Source organism: Peromyscus leucopus, chromosome 3, assembly GCF_004664715.2.
Source record: "Peromyscus leucopus breed LL Stock chromosome 3, UCI_PerLeu_2.1, whole genome shotgun sequence".
NCBI lineage: Eukaryota > Metazoa > Chordata > Mammalia > Rodentia > Cricetidae > Peromyscus > Peromyscus leucopus.
Window position 1 is genome coordinate 37,414,897 of NC_051065.1, and position 19,726 is coordinate 37,434,622.

A 19,726-nucleotide genomic window follows, 5' to 3' on the forward strand; every position below is an offset into this window, starting at 1 on the left:
GTTTCCTGGGATGTCCTTGTCTTGATATGCCTGTTATGATTATTAATAGTTTCCCTGTCACTCTCTAGACCATCCTCATTTTCATGATGAATTACATATTTTCCTTTTATTAAACAGTCTATTCAAGAAATAGCCATTGTGACTAAGGAAAGTGTATATCTAATGTACATACTGTGGATAAAAAGTTTTAACATCCACTAAAAAAATGTTTTGTTTTCTTTTCAGTTAGTCAAGAAATTTATTTGACTAATCAAGTTTTTGCCTCTACAAGTTTTGTTTCTAACTAGCCTTAGGATGACTTTTGCAGCAGCTTGTTTTTATAGTCAAATTCCCAGTAAATTTCCCCCAACAACTTGAAATTGTGGATATGTTCAGATCTAGCATATGGCAAACTTAAATGGAGGAAAACCAGGTTAGGAAGTTCCTCACAGTTCAGTATCAGGCCATGCCATTCACATTCTTATCACACAGGTTAACTCCAGCTTAACATTACAACAATCACCCCACTGAAAGGGACATAATCTTGCCTGTCTCTGGTCCCTAGAAGAGAGTGCATCCGATAACAACAAATCGATGCCCCTCACATCTCTTTCTGTGAGTAGCAAGGCACTGGGGACTACTTCCCAAAGAGAGGGAGTGCAGCTCACTTCAGGATCTTACAGCAGAAGCCCAGGCCATTCCATGATGATTGAGAAAGGAAAATCTTGGCTTATTACTTCACTCTTTCTACATCCAGACTAAAGGTTCACTTTTCCAACATCAAGTCCTAGGGGCATTTTCTGAGTATGTCCCACAATGCAGCTGAAGCAGAAGAGTGGGAAAAAAAACCCCTCGCTCTCTGATGCTCTCCCCTCACGGCCCGCCCCTTGCTTTGAAGCTGAAGTGAATTACCACTGAAGTTACCCAAACCTTTTCTCTCTTCACAGTGAAACTTGGTTATTATAAATAACAATTTAAGAGGTTCAACATGTCCACACTCCTTCACAGTAATATATCACTCAAGAGTATGATCATAAACATGTCAAGGGCCTGTCTGATGTATCTGAAGTGATAGCCTTTGTAAAACAGAAATTCCTCTTGAATTTCTGCACTAACAGCTCACACCATTCACTTTTCTTTCCAGAGATTAGAAACCATGATAAGCCACGAGGGTCTCAGCAAAGGTAACAATCAAAAGTCCTGATGGTCAAAGAGCCTGACGGAGATGCACGGTGTTTTTCAGCACTACACCCTACACCTGGAATAAAGTTATAATGTGCAACAGGTCGAGGGTAGACAAGTGTGGTTTTCACGCTACAGCTTCTACCCTTCCTTCTTGTTGTTCATTGTTGAACTTTCCATTATTCGAAGCAATGCACACACAGTTCATATTGTTCACAGGCCAAATGTTGGCCTTCTGGCTGCTCCTTCCTTGTTATTAGTGAACGAAGGTTGGCATTTGCAGTGCCTCCCATCCTAATCACAGAGGTATTTGGAAAGATGAAGTAGAAAATGACATCATCACCCCCCCCCCCCACACACACACACACCATAAGAGTCAGGAAAGTGACGTTGGGATGCCCACATCACACAAGGAAGTAGCTTCCTCTGTGCTCAGAATGAGAGCCCAGAATGCCATGTGAGTCTTTCACTTGAGCTGGCCTGACTCCAGAACCCATGAGATTCAGTGCTTGATATTACATGGTGGAAAGGACAAATGTATGGATGCCACAAATGCAGGCAGCCACAAATGCAGGCAGCTATGTAAGTAGTCATGAGAATGCATCTTGCCATACAAGGAGCATGCTTGCAACTAAACATGGGGCTTAGCCCTAGGCTGAACTGCCTGAACACTGGTGATGGTGTCCTGCAGCCTTAATTAATTTACCTCTCACCTGTGTTCTTTCAAACATAATCTTATTGTAGTGAAATATTTAAATGAGATGTAAAAAGTGTTCAGACACTCTTACCTGTGACTTAACATTAGGATCATAAAAGAGAGAAAATGTATCACATTATCATTTTAATACCCTCAACTGTACTGCAAATGTAAATTTTCTCTACTTTTTATCACTCTATCCTTGATGCGATTTATGTTTATGATTTGACCTGTGTAGTGGGGGGAGGGGGCTGTCTTTTAGTTGGCACTTCTAATATATCACTTTGCCTTTGTAACATTTTGAAAATGAGGTCGATAAATCCATTAAAACTGTGTTTGCAATTTTTATAGATAGACCTTGATTAGTTCAGAAATGTAATTTCAAAAATAGTATCTTTGGGTGGCTGTCTAGAAAACTATGATAACATCTATATTTCTATCAGCTTCCTGGATCACCATGGATATGAATAATAATATAGACAGTACAATAAACATTATGCTATAGCACAGTTTCCCTGTGTTTTGGGAAACAGATATAATCCCATAGTTTATTATATGTTAGTTATTAAAAATGTTAGTTATTTAGCTGCGTTGTGTTCTTACCCTGCAAGGAAGTGTCACGAAACATGACAGAATCCGATTATAGAGTTTATTAGAGATAAAGCGACAGAGAGTGCTCAGGCCTGTGGGAGAGACATGTGCGTGGAGAAGAGGGAGAGAGAATTATTTTATTCTGTAATTTAAAAGTTGGTGCCTCTGAAATTAGATACAGGGTAGAAGGGCAGAAGACTGTGAAAACTGGACTCCAAACTCAGTCCTTACCTCAGTGTTCTTTGGTGTCAGAGTGTCAGCAGTGCAAATTCCCAGTGTAACCCAAAGTATTTTTATGAATAAATATGAGACCATCAGAGCTTCAGTAAACAGAATTTAATTGCTACATAGCAAGTGAGTTCTAGTGAGATTATGATAGCATAAAGTGTCAGTGTCACACTATTGGGAGTGTTTAGAAGATGGACGTCTTCCATCCCTGACATGAGTCCACCTTCTGATTACAGAATATTTCTCAATCAAAATCCTGGACAGCCACAGTAAACATGAAGGCTCTTAAGAAGGAATGTTCCTGCTAGAAAACTAATTTGCCTTTACACAACTTCCCTGGCAGGCATGATAACTATGCCTGTTGTGGAATATTCCTTTACACAGTGTGAAGATGTGTCACTGTGATTGGTTTAATAAAGATCTGAACGGCCATTAGCTAGGCAGGAAGAGGTTATACAGGACTTCTGGGGACAGAGATTTCTGGGAAGAAGAAAGGCAGAGTCACAAGTGAGACACAGTGAGGGTAGGATGGACAGTACAGAGTAAAAATAACCAAGCAACATAAAAGGATGTAGATTTAAAATTTTGGTTAATTTAAGTTATAAGAACTAGTTAGGAACAAGCCTAAGCTAAGATTGAGCTTTCATAATTAATAAGTCTCCATGTTGTTTTTTGTGAGTTGGCATCCCAAAGAAAAATCCACCTACAGTGCCCCAACAAATAAAACTAGCTCACTGTGAATAATGAACTGTGCTCCAGACTGGAGCAATATAGTGTCATTGTAACATTTTTTAACTTGTTGATAAAACACCAGTATTTATACTGCTCCATATAATACTACTCTATCATACAATGATGTTAACCTAACATTGAGATGTTCTGTGATACATTCTCCTCAATCTACTAGAATACTCTTAAGTTGACCGCTCTAAAATAAATAATCACTTATGTGATTATGTATCATAGCTACATAATCATTTATGTGACTGTAATAATAATGTTCTAACATATATTCCAACTTAAAACTGATTTACATATTAAACATAAGGAGGAGGATGCTCGCAAGAAAAACTTACAATTATTTTATCAATAGTACACATTATACCCTAGAAGGATTTGGTAACTTTTAATTTTTGATAGTATGATTAGCTATATTAAGTTTGTCATAAAGTCAGAAGTATACTGCCACTCTCAGATGGATCTACTCATCCTAACATAACCCTATTTTCTTGGGTGTTTATTGGCAAGGAATTTATATACATATGACTCTGTGTGTTTCAGATTAAACCCCATCATAAGGTTCAGGAATGTGTCTATAAAGGAAGAGGAAGAATATTTGAAGATGATAGGAAAGAAATTATACCCTTGTGAACAGGGAGTGTTAGCACACACCTCTAATCTCAGCAGCTGAGAGGCTGAAGCAGGAAAATTCCGAGTTTGAGGTCAACCTGAGCTGTATAGCCTTCCTTGTCTGCAAGAAGGAAGGAAAGAAGGAAGTCAAAAAGGAGGTCAAAGAGAAGAAAGGAAGGACATTGGAGCAACAAAGGAGTGTAGGGAGTGGCATTTCCGCAGTAATAGTAAAGAAAGAGCACATTATTGGAGAGTGAGTTTTAATTACACGGAAGCTAAAAACAAAAAGATACTTTTATGCGATTTTTCCTAAAAATGATCTTGAAGAGTTATCTAGGGTAAAGTACAGGACAAGTAATAGGAGTCTCTTAGTATCCTGGGCTTGTCTTACATCTGTACAATGAAGTATTTCTGATCTTCACAGCCCATCTCTTCTTCTCTCTGTTGTGCAGTAGCTTAGAAAAGCAGAATAAAACCCAAGGGACAGTTTAGTAAGTCATTTTCTATATTCTCAATAGTTACAGATGCCATCTCTATTTCTTAAGCACATCTGTGAGGAGGTAAGGTGGACCTGCATGTGTCCATATTTATCCCTCATAAATCTTAATCCATGAGTTGACCTCCAAATACTTCCAATACAGAGAACCAAGGTTTCCATTGTCATATATGAGAATACATAAATATACACACTTACATATAGGCAGGTCCTAAAATTCGACATTTGAACATTCCTACATTTAAAAGATATTTCATGTTGATATTAATGAATTTATGTTGTTAGATATATTGTAGGCCACATCATAATTCTCATAAAGGCTCTAGAAAGAACCAGTTTAATTCAACTACTTGGACAGTACTTCTGCTATCCAAATTATTAGAAATCTCAAAATATTTGGACTGGTGTTAAATCAGCATGATCATAGATTGAAATTTTCACTTTTCATCTTAGTGTTCTATGAAAAAGCATCATAATACGATTTTGAAGGACTCTTGTTGCATCAATTTCAGGTTCTGAATTAACATATTTCCAAATTAATATCCTTATATGGTGAAAATAAAAACTTAATAAGATTTGGAAATGGTATTTTCCATGCTGATAAAAGAATCCATATTTTTCTATTTTCATATATATGAGAATACATAAATATACACACTTACATATAGGCAGGTAAATCTATCCACCAACTTTAAAGGATTTTAGGAACAAGTGAAAAAATAAATACACATGAGCATAGGATTTGGGTTGGGGAAGTTATAGTATCAACAAAAAGAAAGTAAAGATGAATTTTAAAATGCCATCAATGAATTTCAACTTTAATTCCCCATTTTCCCATCCAGAACAAGTGCCACCCAGGACCAGTTTTCGAATGGATTCCTCTGGCAAGTATTCAGAATTCACAGTTCTGTGAATGCACGTCTTTCACTTTGTGTAACCAGTCATTTTCTTGAGTGGTATCAACTTTTCACTATGTAATATTCACTGTGATAAATAAATCACCTACATCATATGTGTTCAAGACAGAGGGCAAGCCTCATCATGGTGGGTGTGGATGCTTGCAAACAAAGACAAATATTAATGAATTCCTTCATTAAAAAGTTACTAAAAGACTACACTTAGAACCAAATGTCAAAAAAAACCATCGGACTGTACAGCAGCCACTAGGTAGTATAACGCAAATTTTGTATTATCAAATGTGTGTGAAATTCACACTGGATCTCAAAGACTTAGTACAAAAATAAGCCTTGTTTTATGTTAAGATGGTGTCTTAGTTAGGGTTTCTATTGCTACAATAAAACATCATGATCAGAAACCAAGTTGGGGCCAGGGGAAGGTTTATTCAGCTTATACTTCCCTATCACTGTTTGTCACTGAAGAAAGTCAGGACAGGAACTCAAACAGGAAGAATCTTGGAGGCAGGAGCTGATGCATAGGCCATGGAGGGGTGCTGCTTACTGACTTGCTTTTCATGGCTTGCTCAGCCCACCTTCTTATAGAACTCAGGACCAGCCCAGGGATGGCACCACCAACCATGGACTGGGCCCTCCCCCACTGATCACTAACTGAGAAAAGGCCTTACAGTTGGATCTCAAGGAGGCCTTTCCTCCACAGAGGCTTCCTCCTCTCTGATGACTCTTGCTGTGTCAGGTTGACACAAAACCAGCCAGAACAGATGGTATTTTGATAATTAAGTTAAAATATGTTATTAAAATTGATACTATTTGTTAAACTTTTTTTAAAAAGTGGCTGCTTGGCAATATTAAATAACTTCTATAATTTACATCTTATTTAAATTGGATCTTGCTAAACCAGAAAAATTGAAATAAGAAGGTAGAACATCTCAAGAGAGGAAAACTAAATATTTCTTAAAAAAAAAATCTTATTAAAGAATTTGCTAACACAGATTGAAATCATTTTGAACTGAATTAAATGCCTATATCAATTTGGTTTTTTAAATAATTCCAATTACAAAATGTTATATTTTGATACTATTTTGAGTTAGGGTACAATATCATAGCTTCTAGTTTTTGAACTTAAGAAATATCTTAATAATTTTACTTGAATTTTTACTTATCCCTTCCAAACAAACATTATTATTTGTGATGTAAACTGAAATATAATATTGTCATTGACATGAATGAGGAAAAAGAAGAGTTAGACTTTCCTCCTCCAGTTGCTAGTGAAATGCTCTTAACAGCTGGTTAGCCTACTAGATTGGAACCCCGGACACTCAAGGCATTGCGGGAAGGAGTGTTTCTTAGTAATAGCTCCCTTCCAGGTCTGTGGGCTTCAGCACACATCCTTAGTATGTTTCTGTGATGATAACTAGTTATCCATCCCAGTGTGCTCTAACGTCCCTTGGGAAATCATTCATTCCCTAAGTTTCTATGTCATTCTTTGAGTGTGTACAAAACATGGAAGATACTACTTAGCATCCAAATAATGTCTAAAGTAATTGTTTAGCTTGGTCTGAAATCTATCATCTAACTCAAAGGCTTGTAATGTTTAAGAATATCTTATGCCCAGAGAGAAAGTTAGGCCTAGTAATTATGGGTAAAAAATGAAATCAGGATTTAATATGGGAATCTAAAGTCCACTTAAAGTAGCTTCAGAAAATATAATTCTTGAAAAATCTCAATGTCTAAATATATTTTATTCTGAAATAAAAGAAGAGGAGAAGGGCTGCCCAGTAGCTTAGATTATCTTGATACATGTACAAAGTCATACTTTACATTCAAAATGCAGAAGATAAAAATTACAGTTTGAATATCTTATTATAATGTGTGACTCATTTTCAAGAAAGAACCAATCCAAATATTTTGTTAAGTGTACATATAAATTATCAAAAAATCATAGAAATCATGATTATATTCAATAAACAGCTCTCTGATAAAAATTTCTCACGTGTTTATGAAATTATCAAAGGCAGGACAGCCAGACAAAATGAGCCCAGCTGTAGAGTACCACAGAAACAATTTACAAAGAAAACCTTTTAGTAGGATGTTGTAGTGGGTACCTGTTACAGTAATCTGTGGACTATCTGCAATAGGATGGGTTTTTTTTGTTTTGTTTTTTTAAGAAGCTGGGACCATAAAGGTGAAATCAGCAGTATCAGTGAGGTACAGAAGTCACTCAAATAAACAATAAGAAAAAGTCTATTCAGTTTATTAAAGTGTTATAAGGACCTTAAGGGATTCAGTAATCAAGCCAGGCTTGGTGGCACATGGCCTTAATCTTAGCGCCTGGGAAGCAGAGCCAGGCAGATCTCTGTTAGTTCAAGGCCAGCCTGGTCTACATAGTGAGTTCCAGGGCAGCCAGGGCCATGTAGAAAGACCCTGTATCAAGAGAGAGAGAGAGAGAGAGAGAGAGAGAGAGAGAGAGAGAGAGAGAGATGGGAGAGAGGGAGAGAGGGAGAGGGCAGAGGAGAGGGAGAGGAAGAAAAAAGAAAGGAAAGAAATCAGTAATCAGAGAGCAGAAACCAGCCTGGCCAAGAGTGAAGTGAGAGATGGAGCAAAGACTGGATTTTTGTGAAAGACTAGATATCATTGGGGAGAAGGCAACATTTAGGGTTCAAGAAATCCGAGTTGTTTGCAGGCTACTGAAGAGAACTAGAAAAGAGATAGCTTCTATTATGGTCACAGCATGCTTGGCTACTGTCATATCACCAAAAGAATAAATGGGGAAGGTGAGGAAGAGAGATTCTTTCAGAGCCAAATGTATGAGCTGCTTATCTAGTAATGTTTGATTCCAGTGATCAAAACCAATTAATTCTTCTTTAACTCATTAAGTATCTAGAGTGCTTGAAAATCCAGAACCCATGGGTATATTTAATGACCTTCAATTCCTCATTCCTTCCTCAGTCTCTCCTAGATCTCTTTACAAGAGAAAGCCAAAAACAGCAACATTGTTTTCAATAAGAAAAATAAATAAACAGTGGCTCTGTGCCAAATGTGATAAGCCATAGTATTTCTGTTTTAATTAACAAATGAACGGGATTCAAATATCAAAATTTAGTTGACATTTATAATAGTATCCCATGTGCCAAATTATCTGTTAAAAATGTCATTCTTTGCAGTTTTGAAGATTGGATCCATTCATAAAATTGATCAGTTGTGTTCAGTCATCCAGCCTTCTCCCTCAATGTTGTGCTCAAAGCCATGCTTTGCACACGCTCTAATAGCATGTTAAGTTTTCTGGGATCTTAACGCAGACAGGAATCAGCTTTTAAAATTCCACTGTCCTTTATTATGAGGGAAATTGTCCAGATAACAAGCATTTACTACTCTTTTTCTTTTGAGACGGAGTCTCACTATGTAGTTCAGTCTTGTGACTTGAACTCACGTCAATCCACCTGAGTCTGCCTCCCAGGTGCCAGGATTACAGTTTGCACCACCACACTGGGCTTTGCTTACTATGTTTTTGAATATAAGCTTCTATAGTACTGGTGTGAGCCTAGGATAAATTAGGGCTTGTTCATTCCCTCAAAGGTCATACAGGAGCCCATCAGAGAAGAGTGTCGTGAAACGCTTTGTTTCTTAATGCCTGTGTCTACTGGGGCTCAGCTCATAAGGAAGACACAGCGTTGGCCATAGCTAATCATCAGAGGCAATGTCTCCAGAGCCCCCCACAGTCCTTCTAAAAGGACCAAGAGAAAAGAACAAAAGAAAACAAACAAGGGAGGAGAAAAGAAAAGGCTGTCAGGGGCATGGCTGAGTGACTCAGGCCAGGTTAGGTACTGCCAAGCCCCTTTATCCAATAAGCTCCCAAGTGCACAGTTTACTTCTAGACAAGCTGGAGGGTGGGGATGATTAACTGCAGTGCTAAAGGAGGAAATGTTTGCCCTGAGATTACTACATTAATAAGGAGGAAGATAAAACATGATACAGTAATTGAGCCTGCCATCAGGTTAGGAAAGTCGCCAAGGTGAGGTCTTAAAAACACCAGCTCTTTCCTAACAAAGCAAAGAGGAAAAAGAACAATGCATCCTATCTTTGTGCATATAATTTTACTTATTTTGTAAGACCAGATTCAGGAGGAAAATGGAAACAAAAGAAAAATTTTCTTTCTAAAAGCTCTTATTAAAAAAAAAATACCGCCGGGCGGTGGTGGCGCACACCTTTAATCCTAGCACTCGGGAGGCAGAGGCAGGCGGATCTCTGTGAGTTCGAGGCCAGCCTGGGCTACCAAGTGAGCTCCAGGAAAGGCACAAAGCTACACAGAGAAACCCTGTCTCGAAAAACAAAATAATAATAATAATAATAATAATAATAATAATAATAATAATACCATGTAAGACAATCTATCATTTAAACTATTTTCCAGCTAATTGTGTCTCTAATGTTTTCAAGGCCCTGCAGCCTCTGTTCAAAATTAACAAAGAAATGAATAAGTCACATCTGCTGGCATACTTCTCTGGTGACCCTCTGTCTCTCTCTTACTTGGGTGCCCTGTTGTAAGAACAGAAGGGTGAAACACAGCCCCTACTCCGTGTTTGAAGACACAGCAGGTCAGAGCAACAGTCAGAGCTCACGGGGATGAGAGATCAGAGCACTTGCTCTCCAGGGTACCTGAGTTTTGTTCCCAACTCTAGCTCTTGGGGATACAATGCCATATTTGGGTCTCTGCGGGCAGTAGTGTATAAAAACACACACGATTTCTTTTTTAAGTCACAGGCTTATAATTGTCAGGAAAAAGGACATCAGAAAGTACTACCTTGTTCATATCTCTGTTTCTCAGAGTTGAATAAATTGACTGATAAGATCTAGGAATTTTTTTCCACTTTAAAAAAATTGATTCATTTGCTAATGAAAAGCCTTTATGTCAAACAACAACTCTCCAACATAAACCAAACTCCTTGTACCTTGACACATCTCAGAACTCCATTGCTGGGATCATCATAATTTTGGTCTTTTCTTATAGGGAAAATCTCTTAACAAATAAGATGTAGCATATATTAAACCCATTTGGAGTCCCTCTGGCAGCATGACAGGTACCATAATCACTGAAGGAGCAATTTTCCACTTGTGGGTACACATCAGTCATACAAGAAGGGGTAGGAGAATTAGGTCAAAGGGTCTGTCTCTTTAAATACAAAAACACTGTCACTGGTTTTTTTCATTTCTTATGTTTCTAGAGAGGAGGTTAGGATGAGTAGCATCCTAACGAGCTCGTAGAGGTTGGACTGTGATGGGCTATTAGCTCTCATCTCCCGTATATACCCCCCTTGCATTTCTCTGTCGCTATGGTTTTATAGGAATGTCCCACCTGCCTCCAGATGTACAAAGGCTACTGAGTTTAAAGACCACTGTGTCTCATATAGTGCTGAGCAAAGTGTTCATCATTTCTTCACCACCTAATTCTAACTAATAATTGAATGCTTCTAAGTTTTCCCATCTTTACAACACGAACAATTATAAAGTTCATACAGGATAATGGAAGCCTGATGGTTACTCCTCTTTGATGGCCTGTATTAGTAGCTGAACAGGAGAGACCTTGGTTGTGTGTATGTTTCATCATAACAGATACAGATGCTTGTGAGTCTTGCACGGCATACACAGGTCTATGAGCCAGGGCAGCTCTCTTAAGAAAGCACCAGATAACTATTATTTGCCCATATGTCAGAAGCAGATGTCTTGCCTTTCATTTGTCACTGAAAAGAGATCAGGTGGTTGAATACAAAGCCTAGCTAGAATGGCTGTATTCAATGGCCTCTGTATAGTCCCTTACCAATGAGGCTGGGAGAAATACATAGGCTATCACTCAGCGAGCCCTGTCTACTATAACTAATATTCTATATCTAAGTTGCTTAGTGTTTTTAAGATTTTGATTTTTGTCCCATGGGGATTATCCTCTGAAATCTCATTCTAATTTCCAAAACTGTCCTGTTTAAGCAAGGAGAATTTTATCAAATGCCTGCTCCTAATACTACCTTTAAACCACAAAAGCCCAGAAATTGCTAAATATTTCTAAAGTCCAAAATAGCTTAATAAATATTCCTCCAGACTGATGATCATCCTGACATGCTAACAGGGGCATGAAAACCCACAATCTCTCATGATTGACATGCTTCCCCTAAAAAAAGGCACAAAATGAGACATGTGATGTCTCCTTGGAAAGTCAAAATACTTCCCATGGTTTTACTTTATCCTAGAAATGAAATAAATGCCATTCAGAAGAGTTTTCCATCTCTCTTAAAGGTCCATTTTTTGTTCTTGTGGTCCAACCTTAGATGGATATCCCTGCTCTAATTTACTTTTGAGATATTAATTAATTAATTAATTAATTAATTAATTAATTAATTCTTCTTGAACCTGGATAGAGTTCTGCCTGTACCTTATGGAAAGACTAAAGGAGCATACCCAAAAAGACATAAACTATAACACATGCACACACACACACACACACACACACACACACACACACACACACACCACCACCACCACCAGCAGCAGCAGCAGCCACCACCACCACTGCCAACACTGGATGCATCAAATTGTAAACAGACGGTAGCAGCCCACGAGGCAGGACTTAAATAGACACTTGCAGGTTCTGCCATCTGCTCTCTCACTCCTTTCTGAGAAAATCAGAGCAAACATCCTCAAAGTCACAGACAAGCTTCTTAAAGGTAATCCAAAAGCTCTCAGGAAAATTAAAAATGATAGAGCCATCAACTTTCTTCACTCAGAAACTCATGTGTTCTCTCTACCTGTGGATGATGCTCTAGGTGCTCACTGCCATTCTGGGGACTACACACATCTAGGGTGTGCACTTCTCTGCCACCATGTATTGTCTATCCTCTGTGCTTTTCATTGACTAACAGCACTCTCATAAATCACATCCACAAATTAATTTATCATTGGTGTGTTCTGTTCCTTGGGAGGTGGGGAAGAGGCAGTATTCATTATTCAATGGGATTTCCTTTATGCCAGGTCCAGATTATAAGGAACTGGATGTCCACCTTCGAAGGATGGAGTCTGGATTTGGCTTTAGAATCCTCGGGGGAGATGAACCTGGACAGCCTGTAAGTTGAATCTACATTATTTCTACACATGACTGTTTTGTGTATAAATACCAGGGAGAGTATCATTCAGTATGATATCAAAAGGGAAATGTATAGAACACAAGGCAGACTGCAGTCTGTGTTCTCTCTTCTAGTTCTCTTAACAATACCTCACAAAATACAAGAATCTCCACGGCCATTATCTCCCTATAAATCTCACTGGGAGTGACAGTACTGTCTTTAAGAATGGACTGATTCCTCTTGAGTAGTTCAATTATTCAATGGTTCTGAAACATGGGATTCTTTAAGAGGCAGTCATAAAATATGACAGAACAGGCAGCTGGAAACCACAGAATCATATATGCTTGCAACAAAAACAATGAGGAGTAAAAACCACAGGGGTAAATAGAACTAAAATCAAATTCTCTGCTAAAAAATCTGAGCCAAACTGAATTAAGGCATTATGAAAAGAATATTTTCATGAAGTCAGCAGCAGTTGAAAGAATTTGAGAATGGTTCTGTAGTAATTTTTATATTAATATATACACATGGCCATATGGGTATACATATTCAGAATGAAAACATAAACTAGCAATATTCATTGAGTTACAGAAAACGTAGTGAACTTAGATTTGTGAGCTCATATTAAAATATCCTTCCTGACATACTCATGGTAGAGATGTATATTAAATGGGGCTCAAGGAAACAAAGGCAAGTATGAGTGCATTCCATCCTAGCTCATATGAGACACCAAACTGTAAGCCTCAGTTTGCTCATCTGGAAGATGAGGACAGCCAGAATTACCATCCCATAGAATAGCTTTAAGGAGTAATGAAGACATAAGTTAAAACTCTTGGTGCCTGGACTGTAACAAGTTCTAAATAAATGCCTATGATCATCAGCTTTGTCTACCATCACATTAGTAGATTGTTTCCCAAAAGAAACATAAAATGGATCAGCAGAAATTTCCAAAAGGAGAAAACACCAGTCTAACACAAGAAAGGAACCCATAATAATTAAAACTGTCCCCAAGTAGATGGACATTCAGGCCAAGAGTGACAAGAATCCTGCACACAACTCCTCTGCCCCATGAGAGGAGCTCCACTAGGTAATAGGAGGCGTCTTACTGCAGAAAACTACAGGGGAAAGGTTCCCTAATTCCTGGGAATAAAACGGGTAACAATCACTCAGCATGCCCTAAACCAGCTGCCAAGGAAAATGGAAAGACACACTGGCCAAAGATTGGTCCCGTTTTCCCTTAGTGTTTCAGAAGGGGAAGAGGAGTCAAGAAAATGCCAGGCCCCAAGGAACTTCAGACTTCCTGGAGGGACTTAGATAAGGATAACGCATTCTTTCGCTCCCCTTCTCAGTAGCATCTCCTCCACCTTGTCACCTGGTTCTGAGGTCCTCAGTCACCTGACCAGTCTCCAGCCTCATTCCCAACAGCTCATTTTATATGCAAATAACTGCGATGTCATAGCATTCTTTTACCTATGTAAATGTTGACTGCATTGATTATACCTCCAGGTTCCTGGCCTCTACAGGATGTTTGTCTAACTTGGCTTCCCTCAGAACTGCTCAGACATGCTTGTGTGTTCACACATTCAGTTTGGTCAGGAAGAATTCCTATTGATCCTAAAGGATTTCATCTTCTCCTTATATGTCTTATTCCATAAATGAAAGTTATGCCATTGGCCAGAGTTAGCCAAAACTGAGCTTAAAGTCGTCATCTACCCAAGTCCACCCAGGACTCCAAACATCAATTGAAATGAGTTTGCTAAACTGCAAAGAGACGAGTGTCTCCAAACTGCGCTATAGACACTGCTGTAGATGTGGATGTCCTAATGTAACAGTTTCATGGTATATAAGTTGAGTTTTATCTAAGTCCAGTGAAACACTGTGTATACACACAGGGCACATGAAGTAGGTTGATTACTTGTCAGTAATCACAGAAGCTGAAGACTCACTCTATGCTAGTCTTTGGCTCAGGAAAGCTTTCCAAGACAGCTAGAGTCCCAACTGCCCATGCCTCACAGCTGTGGAACTGCCTCCCCCAAAGCAGCCCACTGTGTGTTTTATACTCTAAAATAGCCAGTACTCTCCAGGCTAAAGCACATTCTGTTTATAGGGGTAAGGGAACATAGCCCAGGCTATCCTATCCAGCCCTCCTTATCTGAGGGTGTTTTATTCTCAGAACATTCAAGTTTTTCTTAAGAACTGAAAAAAGAAAGTGGGACAGCAGTGTCAGTCTAAAGCCACTGAAGAGCTGCCCTTACACCCACAGCCTTCCGCAGCTTTGGTAATTCAACTAGAACAGCAAGAACTCGAAAACGCGTCATGATTGTACTGTTATTATAGTGAAAGAATAGGCATGAGAACCATGCAAAAGAGATATGCCTACAACCACATCAAGAAAAAAACTCAAATGCAAAGTCGCCCATATTTCACAGCCATTTTGCCAATCAGGATGTTAAGCCAAACTTTGGTGACCAACATTTTTAACTAAGGTTTCATACATTGGCACAAGTAATTGCATCATCAGCTCCATGGTCATATTCCATCTCCAGTGCTCTCTTTTTGCCAGAAGTCAGACTGATATCACAGGCCTCCAATGTAGTTTGAGCTTCCTATAGTTACCAGCTTCCTAAGACTGTGGGTGTGGCTGGCCAACCCCGAGTCATCTCATTATAAACCATGTCAGCTGTGGTCCAAGGAGTTCACCATGGACAACACAGACATTCCATTTGGAAAGTTTGGCAGTTACCTCTCATGAACCAGGGACTTGGCCTGGACTGTAGCTTGAGTTTTTCTCTCAGGGTCCTGCCAAGCCTGGGCAGTCCCGTAGCCCACTTATAAAATAAACACATAGACGCTTATATTATTTAAACTGCTCGGCCATTAGCTCAGGCCTACCATTGTCTAGCGCTTACTCTTACACTCAGCCCATTTCTGTTCATCTATATGTGCCACGTGTTCTGTGGCTTTACCTACTGCCTTTACATGCTGCTCCCTGGATGGCAGGCTGGCGGCGTCTCCTCCAGACTTCCATCATCTCCCAGCCTCTCCTCTCTGTTTGTCCTACCTATGCCATACTTCCTGCCTGGCTACTGGCCAATCAGCGTTTTATTTATTCACAACATATAGGACATTCCACAGCACTGGACCAAGGTAAAATTGTTTAGAATAAAACCATAGTCTTAAAAGATACCAAATAAAAGAACTCATAATAAAATACCAGTATATGCTAATTCATAACTTTCTCTGCAGTAGTGAGCATTGAGACACTGCAGAGTATGTAACAACAAACCCAGACAGAACCCGCCATGCTCAGGCTGACATACCAACTTCAAGAGTTCTTTCCAGATAGATGTGTTCTCTGTTCCAGAATACACTGACTAAAATGCTTTTGCTCATCATACCAAACCATGAGCTTACTCTTTTTTTATTTTTTATAGTCACCATGGAGACTGTGAAAGATTATCACAGCTGACTATATTGCAGGACATTGAGGAAAGTTTTCAAATAGCATTAATCATGCCTTGGATAAGCCTCATTATCATGGCTATGGTACCACCACTATGTAAAGCTCCATGAACTTCTTGAAGACAGGGACTACAATTTGATGGTGATTTTATCTTCCAACCTGATACAGAATGTGATACAACATGTATGTGTTAAGTGGGATTGAATAGAGTACTTATCCCAATACAAAACTGAATGCTTCAGAGTGAGTACTGATCTCATATCGAGGTCTCTAGAAAATGGGAATGAGCCAGTCCTAGAGGCACAGATGTAGTTCCAGCAGCCCTGTGGCATGCTCTTGCTCCCTTGGAATTTTTATAATGTTGGGTACTAATTCATTTTTGTGTGTGTGTGATTTCCATTTTCTCTTGAAAAACAAATCTAATGACATTTCCATTATGACTACTGGCTGGAGCCAGTTAAGACCAAGCATGACCATAGTTCCTAAAATTCCCTTGATGCCTCTGTTACTCATTTCCCCAACTACCTTTGAGACTGCCATCCAACACAGTTGGAATGAAAGAAATTAGGAGGGTGAATACCTTAGAACAAAGGAGCCTCCAGCCTAGGCAAAATCATGGGTCATATATGCCCTAAGCAATGACAATATTGCCATTTTAATACAACAGAGCCTACAGGTCCTTTCTCCTATGTATACATACACGTATATTAAGCTACAAAACGAATATAAAGCAAAACAACGATGTTCCAATCCACCTCACTGTATGGATTTTGGTATTTGCTGGATCCCTAGGCACATAATTGTGTTTGGGAGTTTGGGAGATACACCAACACCCCAGTTAGTAAACATCACCCTCAGATATCCTCTTCTCCAGAGGTAGGGGGTCTTTGCCCAAGTCATGGGATGAAGAAAGGAGATGCCCTTCTAGAGCTGTGGCTCTCTACCTGTGGTGGTCAAATAGCAGATATCCTGCATATCAGATATTTATATTATGATTATAATAGTATAGCAAAATTATAGTTATGAAGTAGCAACAAAATAATTTTATGGTTGGGGTCACTACAACATGAGGAACTGTATTAAAGGGTCACAGCATTAAAAAAGCTGAGAACTACTGTTCTAGTCTAAATCCAACACAAAAGTAATAAAACTGGCTAGCAGAATGGAACATATGTTGCACTAAATAAAGCAAGATCCAGTGGGCATGTTCACAGTCCCCACATGGGCTGAGGACATCACCTCTGCCTGTTTTATACACAGGTTCCCTGATCCCAGACCTTCTGAACACAGTCCTTTCATTCCTAAATCCTTCCTCCCTTCAGCACAGCAGCTAGGCATCAAGTACTTATGATAAGCCTCAGATTACATGGATTTCTGGTTATCTTTATTGTTCTTACTGAGATTTATTCCTGTTTATTCCTTCATTTAAATGACTTAAAACATACTCCTACTGCAGTTTCTAATTTTTGGCACTTCAGCAATAATGTAGAAACTTAACTCATTCTAATGCAGGAAATGCTAAAAAGGGAGCCTTCAAAAACAGAATGCTGCACCTCAGAGAATGGCTGTGTCAATATTAGGGAGTTCAGTATAAGAAAAATCTGCCATCAGCATGTCCTTCCTGCTTCTCCATATGCTGAGCTCAGAGATAACATACAAACCCAATCCCTTCCTCATTTAATCCTGGTGTGCTACAGAGGCTGAGGCCAGTAAGGTGATGTGTTCATCACCCACAGATCTCACAGATCACATCAGACAGGTTTCTGTCTCCATATACATGAAGTGGTATTGACACCCTGGGGTTCACATTGAACATGACAACTAGGCTTCCACAAACAATGAACGGTGGGGCTCCGATTCAAGCCAAATGTCCAGGCTTTTTTTTTTTTTTTTTTCTTAAGAAAAGAAGATAGAGAGATGCTTTTCACAGTTAAGTGACAATAGAAATAGAAAGAAATGAAGAATTGCCAGAAAGGAACAAAAATGAGATTTCCTGCTGTGAACTGAAAAGCAATGAAAAGGCATCAAAATGGAAAGATGTAGAAACTATAACGGGAGAAAAGCCTGTGTGGAGATAAACCTTCCAAAATAAAGGCAGACATTGGACAGACCTGTTCCTCGAACTGAAAGCTGATGCAAACTCCTGGAGTTGTTTTGGAAGGAAAGGACCTGAAGTGTCTGCCGCTGTGGGAACTTGTGGGACTGTCGCTGAACAGATCTGCTGGGTTGCGCTGACTTGGGCAGGCGGTGCAGGAAGGATGGGGCTGATGTGAATGAAGACTGCAGAGGTCGTTTGTGATTTGGATTTGGTCTTGTTTTCCTTTGAGCAGTATCTTTTCCCCTAGCTTCCTGGTACATCAACCTCTTGAATTAAATTGCTATTTCACAGCACATACTGTTTTGCTCTGTGCCCTCAAAGCTTGAGATACAGTAGGATTGTGAAGTTGGCTTGTTTCTTTGGGGCTTGTTTGTTTATTTAGAATTTAATACATGAGTTATAGCATTTCCCCTCCCCTCCTTCCCTCCAGCTCCTCCTGAGCCACACACCTGCACCCCCTCTCAAGTTTATGGCCTCTTTTTCATTATTATTGTTACATAAATACATTCATAAATACAACCTGCTGAGTCCATTTAGTGTGGCTCATACCTATATGATTTTAGGGCTGAGCACTTGGTGTTAGAAAAAAAAACATAATTGAAAAGACCCAGGGCATGGACTTTCATGCAGACATGTTTTCTGTTTTCCCATTAAGTTTTTCCTTCTGGGCCAGAACAACAGAGATGTGTCAGAATGTTTCCTTAAGAGCACGGAGAAGAGAGAGCTGAAGAATGAATCTGAGGCTGAGGAGTCGGTTGAGGTCAGAGGGATAATGACCAGGGCAAGGCTACATTGACTGGGCTGACTTGCCGGCCAGCATGGCCAGTGGTCAACAAGATCAGAAGGAAGATTCGACTTGATCCATAAGGGAATCTAGACTAACAAGTGTCAGTATGCCTGGAAAGTGACCATTGCCATGGGTGAGGGACAGCTTGGGATATGACCAGTAAGACCATAGTTCCTATGACCATTGAACCAAATGGAAATGTTCAGTCTAGTTCAGGTACTTAGCAAACAGCGGGACAAAGAGAGAGGAGAATTGGGGAAACAGGAAGAAGGATGCGAGACACTGCAGCCACCGCCAGGACAAGCAGCATGTAAAGATGCTGGTAAGCCACCAGCCACGTGGCAAGGTATAGATTTATAGATATGGGTTAATTTAAGATAAAAGAATAGTTAGCAAGAAGCCTGCCACGGCCATACAGTTTGTATGCAATATAAGTCTCTGTGTTTACTTGGTTGGGTCTGAGCGGCTGTGGGACTGGTGGGTGACAAAGATTTGTCCTGACTATGGGCAAGGCAGGAAAACTCTAGCTACATAAACATGCAAAATCTCACACTCAGGTGGGGTATGTTGGCCACACCTTTACATCAGAAGGCAGAGCCAGGCATATCCCTATGAGTTCAGAGTCAGTTTGATCTACATAGAAAATTCTCCACCAGCCAGGGCTACTTACTGAGACCATACTCCAAAATGTATACCCCATCTCTAGCCTGTAAAATTCCAAGGGTTGTTGATCTAGAAGAGTTTGAAAGCTCACAGCTGATACCTATATACCCTAAAGTTGGCTGTCTGAAAGAGTTGGGTATCCTGAGATGTGGTCTCATGAGCTTACACT

At 39.5% G+C, this 19,726-nt stretch overlaps 1 protein-coding gene across 12 annotated transcripts in view; it reads left to right on the forward strand.

The window, feature by feature from the left end:
* The window catches only part of Magi2 (membrane associated guanylate kinase, WW and PDZ domain containing 2), a 1,425,274-nt gene that overhangs the window by 1,254,124 nt on the left and 151,424 nt on the right, over nucleotides 1-19,726 (forward strand). For 9 of the 12 annotated variants that reach the window (XM_037204343.1, XM_037204339.1, XM_037204334.1 and 6 more), the window contains 2 exons: nucleotides 5,366-5,407; nucleotides 12,455-12,546. In XM_037204343.1, the coding sequence (XP_037060238.1) occupies nucleotides 5,366-5,407; nucleotides 12,455-12,546 (134 nt within the window). The remainder of the gene's footprint in view (nucleotides 1-5,365; nucleotides 5,408-12,454; nucleotides 12,547-19,726) is intronic. The other 3 variants (XM_037204335.1, XM_037204338.1, XM_037204342.1) reach the window with 1 other exon arrangement.